Raw genomic sequence first — 14,810 nt, 5'->3', positions numbered from 1 at the left:
GAAATACAAATATTGAAATATTACAAGAAATCAACCACTATGAGAATACGCTTACGGCTTTGGAAGTGGATCTCTGTGGTATACCTACTTAATTTTCAATAGGACACTCGTATATAGATAAAGAATTACGTGAAACTAGTTTTTAACATCAACTTCGCGTCACAATTTTTTTTTTTTAGATAATAATAACTCAGGAAAACTCACACAGAGCCATCTACTTTCAAGCAAAGCAATGCTTGTGTTATGGGTGCTAAAGAGATTACAGAATCATAATACTTAAATACATTTTTTGTAAAATAATTATAATAATAATGTTCTTAGACGAACACACAGCGCCATTTAGTCCTAAGCTGAGCAGAGTTGTTTTTATGGGTAGTCAACTGATATAAATACCAAGATACATTTATTAATACATAAATGACATACATAGAAAATACCCAGAGCAAATCAATCATATCCATAAATACATATATTTGTATCGTGTTAGGAATCGAACCTATGATTAATGTAGCAATGGGAACTACATGTCCCACTGTTAGTAATATTAAGTCCTTCAACCATTGTAGTTTGCTTGTGAATTTAGCTAAATGGGCTAACTGATCTGACTTCATGTTTATCTTATTATACTCCACTGATGGCCTACAAGTGCATACCGTTAGCGCAGCAGAAGAATCTGTCCATTAGCATCCTTTAAAAAATAACTTCATACCATTACATGGCGATAAATTCTTGGATAACCTCGGTGGTCTAGTGGTTTAGCACACCGCTTTACTATCCGATGGTCGTGGGTTCGATTCCTCGCACGGTACAAACATTTGTATTCTTGAATATGTCTGTTTGTATCGGTCTGGGTGTTTTCTATATATAATATGTATATATTTACAAAAAAAATGTATCCATGTATTTATATCAGTTGTCTAGTACCCATAACACAAGGTCTGCTCAGCTTGGGACTAGATGGCGCTGTGTGAATTGTCCTGAAATATATTATATTATATTATTCTATTGTTAAGATTGGATTAGAAGAATTATAAATGTGATGTGTTTCTGTTGGAGGATGAGATATGGTAGTGAAATTACAAGATAAGTGGGATGACATCTTAGTCCTTTGAATTGACAACATATGGCTGGTTTTACGGGCATCATATACAAAATGATATCCATGATGCTGTTCATGTAAACATAAAAAAATATAAAAAGTAAACAAACAAACTTACATTCATATTTATAGTGTCAATAAGTATACCAAAACTGTAAGAATATACGAGTATATATGATAAAGATAAACAATTTCATGGCAGATTCTTGTTCAATTGATTGGAACATATCATAAATTTCGATAAAGAAATTGTGTGGATGGTAGTGTAGTCTATTCCATAGAATTTCATATTTATATTATAACGGTCTCTGTGCTCTAGTGGTTTAGATATCATCTCACTTTCAATGGTCGTGGGTTCGATTCTTCGTGCATTATAAACATCTGTATTCATGAGTATACTTGTTTGTATTGATCTGGTTATTTGCTATTTATTTGTTATTATTGTGTTATTTGACCGTCTTGGTGGTCTAGGGGTTTAGCACACCGCTTTACTTCCGATGGTCGAGGGTTCGATTCCGCGCATAAATATTTGTATTCATGAGCATGTTTGTTTGTATTAGTCTGGTTATTTCCTATATATATTATATATATGTATTTACAAAAAGAAATGTATTTATATCAGTTGTACTAGACAACTTATTAAGTATTATACATTTTTTATAACATATAACACAAGCTCTGCTTAACTTGGGACTAGATGGCGACGACGATGACTGGTCTCATATTATTATTATAAATGCGAAACTAAGTCATTGTTATATTTTCATAACTGAAATTAAATTTAGAAGTTTGTCTCTCTTTCCTTTTATCAACAGTTAAGTAACTCATTTGTGATAAAACATTAGAAAATTAGTGAACAACTTAAATCGACACAGAAAGTATCTTACCTTGACCAGATCTGAACCCACTTCCTTTGCGGTCTAAAAGCCGGCATATTAAACCATTTGTCCGTGACAATTCCGTTAAAATTAATCCTAAGTAATAATTTAATGTAAACACGGTTATGCATAGTTGTAACTTAATTCAAACGCCTAAACCAAATATTATACGTACAATATATTCAAAATGTAAATTATGTATTCAGTTTGTGTCGTATATTATAAGCCGTTTTAACTGTATCACTTTGCGGGATGGTACAATTGTTAAGTGAATAGAATTGTTCTGGGTTATTATATGTTTACTAGCTTTTGGCCGCGTTAATTTATCCCCTTAGGGGTGGAATTTATCAAATCCTTTCTTAGGGTATGCCTACGTCATAGTAATGCTTTATGCCTGCAAAGTCTCAGCCCGATCGGTTTAAAATTAACAAAGTATCATTCAAACTTTCATCCCCTATTTTATCCCCTTGGAGGTAGAATTAATCAAAATCCTTTCTTAGTGGATACCTACGTCATAACATCTACCTGCATGCCAAATTTCAGCCTAATCCGTTCAGTGGTTTAGGGTGTGTGTTGATAGATCACTGAGTCACCTTTGAGTTATATATATTTAGATTGCCATCATAACTAAAATGTAATCTTTATTTTTGGGGCTATTACTAGGTGCTAAGACATGTAACACTGCTACCTACATAGATCAATAGATCTATATTCTCGCTCGCTCTTATTTAAAGTTCGCTACCTACCTACCCGCGAGGGACCAGAATTGAAGGATATTCTTAGGAGTGATGGTATTTTTTTTTTGTGAATGATAGTGGAATGGTGCACCCGCCTGCGCTAACGGTTTACGCTGGCGGGGCACCAGTGGAGGATGATAAGATGAACATGAGGTCAGGTCAGTTAGCCCATCGTGACAAATTCATTTGGAATTTATCACGATGGTTTCCAGGGGGAACCGCGTGGAGGTCAACCTGACATGGTACATTGCTAGTAATGGGGTTATAAGTCCACATTACTAACAGTTCCCTTCCCCCCTGAGTGATGGTATTTATCTCCTCAGGATAATGTAAACTTTCCAAAGGAGATATTTCGTGTGTTTGGTTTTGCATTGTATATTTTATGCATGAGTGGGCTACAGCCACATAGGATGTGTAGTGGCGTTTTCTCTTCTGCTTGGCATAAATGTAATATCGCATGAATTTAGACCGTATCTCGAGGAAATTAGATATCTTTTAACTACAAAAGGTAAACTAGAATGTGGAAAATGAAATCTACTATTTTGATTTTTATGTCTGTTAGAATAAGGTTCTTTTTTTAAGATTTTACACAATATTAAATGGAGTAATTATTTAAAATGAGATATTTTATATTCAATAATGACTCTGGACCTTTCCTTATAACATGTGCATTTAACAGTCTCAATATTCTATCGGTTTAGTATACAGCCTTATTTCGGATGGTCGCGGGTTCAATTCGTGAGTATGATTAATGTAGATATATTGCGTGTGTATTTACAAAAAATATTATTAAAAATATAATTATTGTTATATGGCCCATGTTCAACAATTATTCTTACCTTTATTTTTTAAATTGAAACAGGAACCGCTTTCGCTCTTAATATAGGCCATAGGCCGATCGAGGAGATACTTCCTTGACCCTTTAAGCGGGCGCTTCCCGCGTAACTATTTACGTCTAAATTATCACACAGGAAGGCTGACTGCACAATTACCGTGGATAAGACAGATTGGAGAATAATACATAAGATATAATAATACATAGGATTTGGATTAAGATAACATTTAAAAACTTAAATAGGACCAGAGGCATTGTTAATTGTCGATGTCATGATGAATGTAACAGTTGACATTCTTCGTTGTGTGTTTCAAACCAAAGTATATTTGAAACAAACCAACCAATAGAAAATTGCAGCAGCAGGGGCGATTCTACCGCTCTCTCGGATTAATGTTGAGATTTGTTATCGGTGTTTAATTCAATAGAGATATATAAATATAAATACAGTGTTTTTTTGGATGTTATTAGGGGTCATTATCATTATGTCCAGCATGTCCCCAAAACAATTCATAAACCGATGTGCTGTGATCAATGGGAAGGGCGGGGGGCGATTCTTAGTTATGTGGACTGATGATCTTATTACTAGCAGTGTACTCATATCATGTCAAGTTGACCTCCACGCGGTTTATCCTGGAAACTATCGTGATAAGTTTGTCGCGATGGGCTATCTGACCTGACCTCATGCTCATCTTATCACCCTCCACTGGCGCTCCGCCAGCGTAAACCTTTAGTGCAGGTGGGTGCACCATTCCATTATCATCCTTAAAAAAATATTTTGACTCCAATGAATTTGTGCTATTTGGTAGTATATTCACTATACTAATTGTATGTCACAAATTTTCCCGCGTGAATTAGAATGAAAAGCACGCGTACGTCAATGTAATCTAGCACGAAAAAGCAAAAAAAAAAAACCACCGTTTGCACCAATGCACAAGTAATCACTATGTTGCCAGTACGTTGAGAGTTGTGTCATTAGGAATAAAACATTTTTCATATGAAGCTGTGATACCGAGTTTTTTAATACTATATTTTTTTCCACACACATATGGTCCGTACTCTTATTAATTTGCTTTCTTTTTATAATTATGCAAAGCTTCTTATTTAATTCCCTCATAACCGTTTACAATAAAAAATTCTTAAACCATGATCACTTCAAATTAAAGTATCGAGTCAATTGATTTTGGTCAGGCCTCGTTTATCTATTTCATGGATAATAATTATATAATCCTTATACTATATATTTGTAAATAATTGATTGCATATATTTAATTCACAAGATTAGCATGAACGTGGAAAACTGTTTTGCTCAAAACAATTGTGGTTAGAAACTCTCTAGAAGCTGTAATTTTTTAGAATCATTATAAGCAAGCCTGTTGTTATAAATAACATTAAAGATGATTTTGTCAGAAAAAAACAGACATAATCATCACTAATATATAAAATAGTTTGTAACATATATCTATTCTATTATAACCTATCACAACTTAAGCACTTTCCTGCCAGACTTTCCACGTATTCGTTGATATCGTATCTTACGGGATTTCATTTCATTTTATTTTCAAAACATAACTGTATGCTTACTATTGGTACAGATCACATGAATATTTCGTTGACATAAAATTGTATATATTGTTTCGGGAATAGTATTCGATTTTCAATCGACTTCAAATAGGATAGAGTTTAAAATCGTTTGTTTTGTCTTTTTTCATTGTTTGTTATTGGTGATATTTTGAAAAGTTTCTACAATCGTCTATATATATGAACTAAGGGCATCACGTTATCACAATATATGACACCCGTGATACTCATGTGTCGATGGGATTTTTAATACTTTGAACTAATAACCTCGTTGTTAGCAATGTACCATGTCAGATTGACCTCCACGCGGTTCCCTCCGGAGACCATTGGAATAAATTCTTCATAAATTTGTTATAATGGGATAGCTGACCTGACCTCATACTCATATTCCCCGTCAACGTATACCGTTAGCGCAAGCGGATGCACCATTCTATTATCATCCATTAGAAAATCACTTATGGAATTAGAAATTATTTTATCTAAATATATATAACTCCTATGTTCTCTCTTTACTATCATCTATGACACTTCCTCTCCCTTATATTTGAAAGACAAGTTCATTAGTGACTCCCATTCTCTTAATCTTCGTTCGGTCCACACCCTTCTTCTCTCAACTCCTTCACACCATTCTGGATTTATGTCTAATTCATTCACTGTCACTGCTATTAGTCTTTGGAATAGATTGCCTGTAGCCCTGCGCAAAGCACAGAGTAAGCCTGTTTTCAAACGGAAAATTTTTGATTATCTCTTGAATGAGCAAAACGGTTCTTAATTATCTATTGTTGTCATAATATATATGTAAATTTCTCTTTTTTTTTAATTTTATTGGTGTATAAAATTTTATTGGTGTATCATTATTATGTATTATAGTAGGTATATATTTATATTTATGTATGTATATTTGTAATTATTTTTAAGAAAACCTATTTACCTATATTATATATAGGTTAGTCCTTTCCCACCACTGCCCATCAACCGCTTTCTGTTCTTACCTAATGGTTAGCTGGTAGAGAATGCCATATGGCATTAAGCTCGCCAAATTGTACAATTTTTAAAAGTGCAATAAAGAATAAATAAATAAATAAACTCAAAGATGTAGTGATCTATCAACGCACAGCCCAAACCACTAAACGGATCGGGCTGAAATTTAGCATGCAGGTAGATTTTATGACGTAGGCATCCGCTAAGAAAGGATTTTGATTAATTCTACCCCCAAAGGGATGATAAAATAGGGGATGAAAGTTTATATGAAACTTTGTCAAATTTAAACCGATCGGGCTGAGACTTTGCATGCATAAGGCTACTATGACGTAGGCATCCCCTAAGAAAGGATTTTGATAAATTCCACACCTAAGGGGATAAAATAATGCGAGCGAAGCCGTGGGGAAAAGCTAGTTATTCATTATAAGCACTTTTGAATAGTCATATTTCTGATTCTACCACTCATTCGGTACGCAGATTCATCAAAAGAAGAGAGAGCGAGAAACTTGTGTGTTGCTCTTCTGAATATTTTTTTATATAAATAATTACACAATAATTACTTATGCTTTAACATTCAAGTGTGATGTCTCTTATCTTGTAATTCCTCCACCTTATGCCTCTGCCTTCTGATTATCTTCTAATGCATGCTTAAGGTTGCAGTCTACAACCGAAACACAGCTTAAAAATCACGCTGTTTGACCGCTGAACTACGTGAGATGGAGGTACCCATCCAGACAACTGAATAAAGCCTAGCTCGGTTCTAGTTGTATTTATAATAGTTTAACATATAAGTTTTAATTAATTTAATTATTAAATTTAATATTTAAATTGACAACCTTAGAGTTCTAGTGGTTTAGCACACCGCCTTACTTCCGATGGTCGCGGATTCGATTCCTCGCACGGCCTAAACATTTGTATGCATGAGTATCATTGTTTGTACCCGTCTGGGTGATTTTTATGTATGACATGTATGAAAAATATATCTATGTATTTGTATTAGTCATCTAGTACCCATAACGCAAGCTTTAGTTAGCTTAACTTGGGTCTAGATCCTCGCACGGTACAATAATTTGTACTCATGAGTATGATTGTTTCTATCGGTCTGGGTGTTACATATGTGTGATATGTATAAAAAAAAATTATGTATTTGTATCAGTTAACTAGTAGCCATAACGCAAGCTTTAGTTAGCTTAACTTGGGTCTAGATCCTCGCACGGTACAATCATTTGTATTAATGAGTATGATTGTTTCTATCGGTCTGGATGTTTTCTATGTATAATATGTATAAAAAAAATCTATGCATTTCTATCAGTTAACTAGTAGCCATAACGCAAGCTTTAGATATATTAACTTGGGCCTAGATGGCGCTGTGTGAATTATCCTTTATATATATTAATTTATAAGATATATCTGCTCCATTTGTGACGTCCTTCACAACACCAATGAACTAGTTAAATCAACTAATTACAAATCCGAACTACATAATTAATTCATGAATATTTAACAAAACAGCCATATTAATTACTCGTTGGTACACTGTCATTATCACAGACCGTACAGAGAAACAGTACCTGTATTCATAATAATAAGGGCGTTCTGTATTAAACATTCGTGTACCAATTTACTGCAGGAAAATAACTTTTATTTATTACTTTACTAACAATCATTTATACGGCTAACTATTTGAATTATATATATTATTTTACAAACAAGCCATACATTTTTGTACAAAATTAAGAATTTCCATATAAACTTACATTTCCTATTTTATTTTACCCCCTTAATTAATTTTTTATAGAATATCAGATTTGTTTATATCTAATAAATAGGCAAAAAAACAACTTTCAAGCTTCTACCTTCAAAAATGACCATATTTTCATACAGCCTTTCATCACCCCTTTCAAACTTTACAAACCCTTTTTTCGCATTTAAATGTGCTTTCGCAGAGCCCTTTTCAGGCTGTGAACCAAATTTCATTTAAATCGGTTCAGTAGTTTTGGCGTAAAAGCGCGACTGATAGACAGAAAGAGTTATTTTTACATTTATAATATTAGTAAGGATTATCGCGCCGCAGTCGTAATATTTCTCCGAAATAAAAATTAACTAGATTCCTAAAACAAACATTTTCAAATATAAAATGCTATCTAGAAAATTCCATAATTCATAGATCAAAAAATTGTACAGATCAACAACTGTCAGTAGATACACTACACTCGAGCCCATATAGGTTCAGCATATGTATTAGAGATGAATATAAAGTGAGCTCGCATTCAGTTGAATATTCGGGAACTACGCGTCATTCAAATAAATTGAAGTGAATCTAGTGACATAAGTACTTCTTTGTGCTATAACGGGTCCTTTTTAACATTTTTTTTCTATATCCTAACCCCTTTTCAAGTATAGGTGTATATATGTTGTGGCAATTTTCTGTTCAAAAGATCTTATTTTTCCGTTTTTTAATATACCTCTTTGAAGTTTATCAATTCCTAATATTAGTAACGCAAGAAAAATATTTAAACTTTCTTAACTTAAATTGATTAATAATTTGAAATAATATGTGTTGCTTAGACTTTTTTGATGAGTGTACTTTGATAGTACTAAGTCTCTAAATATATAATATAATAATAATGTAATATATAGTACATAGTAGATTATAGGACAATTCACATAGAGCTATCTAAACCAAAGGAATGCTAGGTAAAGCTTGTATTATGGGTACTAGATAACTAGATACAAATATATAGATATTTTTTTGGTAAATACATAGAAAACAATCATACTCATTAATACAAATGTTTGCCCCGTGCGAGAAATCGAATCCGTGACATCGGACGTAAAGCATCGTGCTAAACCGCTAGACCGCTGAGGTCGTCAGTATATATATACATAGGAATCTAAACCTTAAGGACAGAGAGGATTCAACAAAAATAACTTTTAATTTCCACTATTTTCCCTTAAAGTATTCAATTTAGCATTTGTTATTACGCTGACCTTTCATCTGTGCGGCTACCTCTGTCGAGGGGCCACAGACTCCATTAATATAAATATATAATGTCTTACGGGACGGTTCGGACACGCATGTTTTATTTATCAATGTGTAAATTAAATCGTGTAAAACATTGTATTAAATCAAACCTATTAAGGTACCTTATATTTTTGACGGCCTCGCTGGTCTAGTAGTTAAGTACACTGGTTTACTTTCGATTGTCGCGGGTTCGATTCCTCGCATGGTGTAAATATTTGTATTATGATTGTTAGTATAGGTCTTTGGGTGTTTTCTATGTATGTGTATTTATAAAAAAAAAGTATCTAAGTATTTATATCAGTTGTCAAGTACGAATAACATATACTCTGCTTAGCTTGGGCCTAGGCGCTGTGTGAACTGTAAAGAGTTATTAATATTCTTCCAAAAAATAAGAGTGTTAAAAGTTTGTGTATCCGTTTGTGGCATCGTAGCTCCAAAAGGAATTGACTGATAATGATTCGGATTTTTTTTATTATTTAAAAGCATACATGATATAGATTGGAACTAAAAAATTTTTACTTGATTCACACTTAATACATACAAACACCAATACAAACAATCATACTTATCAATCAAAATGTTTGTACCGTCCGAGGAATCGAACCCGCAACCATCGGATAAGGCAGTATGCTACAATAAATCGCTAGACAACCGAGGCCGTCAACAAAACCTAACAGAACAGAACTGCATGTCTGTAATATTCTTAACACTAACGACTTAAAGGCTGCTCTACAACCCTTGACACGCATCGCCGGTAAAGTGCTTTCCATAAATGCGCTAAGACATGACGCTCCCATTTCCATACATTTTATAAAATAAACCTTATATGGGGGAATTGTATACGACGTCACTTCCCGTATCACATGTCTAATAATAAAGGACACGTACACACGCGTGGCCCGTTAAATATTATTTCCCATTCACGTTATTTCCAACATGAATATATTATTCATGATAACTCGCATGTTATATTATTAGAAATACAATAATCGGAAATAGAATCCCGTAGAATATAGTGATATTGGATTGAACTGATAAATATAAAATATTTTTTGTATCTAAGAATAGATATTCAAGTATTGTGAATGGAAGTCGTTTCTGAAGATGAGGTACTACGCCTCAGTTCGCCAAGCAACATCCTTTGTAAACTTCATTTGTAAGTAGTGCTTAGGTTGCCACTTAACTCCCGTTGAATTATAGGATAAAAGACTTCAAAGCATAAAATTGGTAAAATAATAGGATTTGAAAATTTTCGTTACTGGTACAAAAATGTATGTTATTTATAATAATCTATGAGATATTTTTTTTGTTGGTAAATTCATATAAAAATCTAAATAGTACTGCCTACTAATATAGTAATATCTCAGTAACAATTCACACAGCGCTATCTAACCCCAAGCTAAGCAGAGCTTGTGTTACGGGTACTAGACAACTGATATAAATACATAAATTCTTTTTTTGTAAATACATGCATAACATACATAGAAAACACCCAGACCGATACAAACATTCATACTCATGAATTAAATATTTGTACCGTGCGAGGAATCGAACACGCCACGTTCCGAAGTAAAGCGCTGTGTTAAACCGCTACACCACCGAAGACGTCTACACCATGGACTTATACTGTTGACTTCATCCTCATCTCCTACTGCCCCGCCACCGTAACATAATACAGTGTGCAAGTGCACTGTATTCTATTATCGTCCATAATAAAAAATCGTCCAGAATGTCGTATAAATTATGTAATTTTAACAGTCCAGTATAAAGTTATAATATATATAAGTCCGCTATAATAGCTTCTTTTTTAGTAAAAACCTATTCTGTCCAAAACCTCTAATAGTCGGGCCATCTTCTTCCTATACGTGTGTATGTCCTGCTCTAGCTGATTGTTCGGGTAACGGGCCCATTGCTCGCAGAGTCGACCTAATGACTGCCATCTCATTAACTGTGATTGTGTAACTATGACACGCCTAAACAGTTGAACGGATTCAATGAAAGTCGTTACACTGAGTGACCATTACCTAAATTAGCACCAAGTTTTCTGTCAAAATTTGGGCATGTCCAACGATTAAGTTCACTATTGACAATGCTTCTAGACAATTGTTAAGATCTATAATTAATAGTTTAGGGTCCTCGTACATTTCCGATGAGAGCCGTACGATCCCAATCAACGCGTCATTTGATTGGCGCATCGGTTGATACGTCTCGAACTTTTGGGGGATGCACCAATCGGAAAGCCTCAACGGCACCGGTCACGTCCGGACTGAGTAGTCCGGACTGGATGTGGTTGTATGGATTCAGGTTTAGAATCATTGAAATGTAGTAGTCATGTGTCTGTACGCTGTTATTTCACTGCCATATATCACCTTTTAAACCAGACCTAAAACTGCAAATAGCTAAGACAGAATCTAATAGACGAGTGTATAATATCTCCCTCTAGTGAATAATCGAATAAAATAAAACAACAGATATATACAATGAAATTTTATTTCCCAGTAACTATTTATAATTTATCTTTTCATAATCAAACTTGTATTTACATCTAAACTTTCATATCACGTAGGTAACAATACCATAAAATTATCATTAGATAGGCTATCGGCCGTCAACGTACAAACTAGAGCTGTGACAAAAATAACAGTTTTTAATAACGACGATCGCTCTGTTAATATAAATAACACTATTAATAACGTTGTAGCCGTTGATAGCGAGCGCTGATGCTGTGATATTGTCCCGGCGTGTAGCTCAGCAAGGCTTTCTTCTGGAACAAACGCTCTGGCTTAGTCTTATAATACAAAAAGAGTAGAAGGATACAATACGAAACTAGATATTACTACTGCTCAATAGTCAAGATGAGGCTTAGATTAGAACTCCATTAATTGCCTGGCAATGACTAATTCAGAGGCGAAACATATGAGTGATTTAATGTCGAATCAATTGGGACACCATAGTTAGATTCACGACTACAATTTATTATTATTCTATAAAAATAAAAAGAATAAAATAACGACCGATGTAATCCATCAAGTTAGTATTCGTAACTGCAATAAAAAGTTTCCTTTCTACGAGAATGATTTTGGTATTAGAAATAGAATTCTTTACTACTTTATTCTAAACTTCTGCATGCAATATTACGCGTATTGCGAACCAAAAATACATTACAAAAAAAAAATACAAATAATTCAAAATAAAAAATTATTCCTCAAGTATGACACCAGTTCTTTAGTTAGGTAAAGTTTAGTTAATTAGATTTCTTCATATGTTAATTCCCTACGAGGCTTACAACCCAGCTACCCGGGAGATTTTCCTCTGGATTTGATGCCGGGGCAGAGGAGTTCGCCCCGAGGCCCCAACCTTCACCACCCTAGGGGGTTACGGATGACCAGTGTCAGCAAAATGTGGACATGTCATATTACATTCACCATGACGTTCACAGCTTGGCTCTGACTATCCCATCGGGGTAAATGGTCGTGACATTCTATGACATGTAGCAAAATGTCAAATATGATTATTATATTGACTTTGAGTAAAAAATCTCACCAATAACAGATTTTTTCATATTAAAAAGTACTAAAACGTCACCTGTCACCGGCAGCGTGTTAGAGCGCGCGAAATTTTTCAACGAATTTAAAAATGAAGAATGGAATTCTGAATTTGAATATTTGTATTCTGCATATAGAATACAACATATATGTTGCACATATCAAAGAATATGACGTGTATATATATGACTTTGTTGTTTATTTCCATCGCGCGACATTAAAATAGTAGTTAAGTATGTTTTTTGAATTTTCCCTATTTTCTGAGCAATCATTAAAATTTTTCGTTCCGTCAGAATTGCTACATACACAGTACAAGAAACGAACAAAAAAACTAATTTTCATGATATTAAATTCAGTATTTAATCCGCAGTATTTTAAACAAAACTTATTATCACAATAAATTGCAACCAAGTGCACAAAGATGGTAGTCAAAACTACATATAGTAGATAATTATAAAAACAGTAAAATACATATTTTTTATAACTGGTCTCCAGTCCAACTTAAAATCGGGATTGAAATTCCGACAGCCGGAGCCGAGGTTCGAACGCGTAGCGGTGCTCTCAGACCAAAGTCCTATCCGTCAGGCGGGAGTTGGCTTTAAGCCGCGCCATAAGTCCTTCTGCGGGTGTGGAGTGCCATTTGCATTCGCGCTATTGTTCGGTTAAGCTCTAAAGGTTCATTTTTTATATCATTAGAATTTAAGCTAAGAACACATGGAAAAATGCTACGTAACTAACTAAAAAAGTCAAGTTTAGGCAGCAAAATGAATGATTATTATTTTAGGCATCTATCCAAAGCGTTTTAGTGGTTTTGAGGAAAAAACTTGGCAAGCACATTTTTGTATAGTCATTTGTAACTAGAGAGTTGGACGATCTGTTTATCAAATCGTTGGACTCGTAATGACAATTCCTTTTAAATTACTTTATCTATTTAGGACTAAGCGTTTTGATCATCAAGAAATATGTTGAAGTAGATATTTAAATTTCATGTATAACTATAGTAACCGTTTCATATTTTCTTTATGTCATTAAAATGGCAAACAGCTGGCAACCTACCTGATGGTAAGTGGTAACCGTCAAAATATATAAGTGAACATAACTAGAACATATTTATGACTACGGAAGTTCCATAATGACGTCATATCCATGGTGTTGTTTATGTATATAGACAAAAACAAATATAAGATCAGGTGCGTCAGTATGACAGTATTCTAATTATGTAAAAAAAAATAAAAGACAGTTTTTTTTGAAGGCAGTCAAAAACGAATAATCAACTTTGATTGGTATTACTCGTAATTGCAAAACAAGCCGGCTGAGCATTTTAGTACATGAAGTTATAATAAAATTACGAAAGAGTTTCGGACGAAATATTACGCAACTTTGTTAATTTAATAAAATATTAATTTCTCTAGTCTTGGCCCATTATTAGTCCAGTTAACCAAGCATGACTGCGCTCCTACTGAAACGTACATGCCTCTGTTAATTCCATCTTTTAAATTGCGTAAACCTTTTAATAATCCATTATGTCTAATTTATAGGAAAAAAAAACGAATCGACACATTTATCAATAACTCGAAAATAAATGAAAAAGCTAAAATTAGTTTATGGTTTTTAGTATTCGTATATAATATTATATTACCTGTGATATATTTGAACTCAACAAACATTTATTCAATTTAGTTCACAATTTCCATTACCCTGGATCTGATCATTAGAGGATAGGAAAGGAGACTGTTAGTATTGTGGACTAATATTTCCATTGCTAGCAATATACCATGTCAGGTTAGCCTCCACGTGGTTCCTCCGGAAACCATCGTGCAAATTGCCATTTTTCACGTTGGGCTAACTGAGCTGACCTCACACTAGTCTTATTATCCTCCACTGGTGCCCCGTCAGCGTAAACCGTTAACGCAGGAGCACCATTCCATTATCATCCATTAAATAAATATAATTTATATTTAAATACCAAACTTTTCATACTCTTTCATTATTTGTATTTAGGAAACATTAATCAATCACCATTAAGATAAATCGTCTGAACGAAAATCGTTTAACAGACATAATGGAAAGGGGAAAATAAAGAGGCTGAAATAAATTGCATTATTTTCACCTTTTCAGTGATTTACCGACAC

The 14,810-nt window shown here is 33.8% G+C and overlaps 2 protein-coding genes across 3 annotated transcripts in view; one reads left to right on the top strand and one right to left on the bottom strand.

The window, feature by feature from the left end:
* LOC131854874 (myelin expression factor 2-like) overlaps positions 1-14,810 on the top strand; it is a 255,111-nt gene that overhangs the window by 194,963 nt on the left and 45,338 nt on the right. The window lies entirely within an intron of this gene.
* LOC131854875 (uncharacterized) overlaps positions 11,635-14,810 on the bottom strand; it is a 157,365-nt gene continuing 154,189 nt past the window's right edge. Inside the window, exon 7 of one of the 2 annotated variants that reach the window (XM_059206055.1) lies at positions 11,635-11,897. In XM_059206055.1, coding sequence (XP_059062038.1) covers positions 11,692-11,897 — 206 coding nt within the window. In that variant the 3' untranslated portion in view covers positions 11,635-11,691. The remainder of the gene's footprint in view (positions 11,898-14,810) is intronic. The other variant, XM_059206056.1, reaches the window with a different exon arrangement.

This window comes from Achroia grisella, unplaced genomic scaffold (assembly GCF_030625045.1).
Source record: "Achroia grisella isolate CSIRO2021 unplaced genomic scaffold, CSIRO_AGI_Agris_v1 utg1248, whole genome shotgun sequence".
NCBI lineage: Eukaryota > Metazoa > Arthropoda > Insecta > Lepidoptera > Pyralidae > Achroia > Achroia grisella.
The sequence above is the reverse complement of the archived record's forward strand: the minus strand, read 5'-3'. Positions and strand labels throughout refer to the sequence as shown.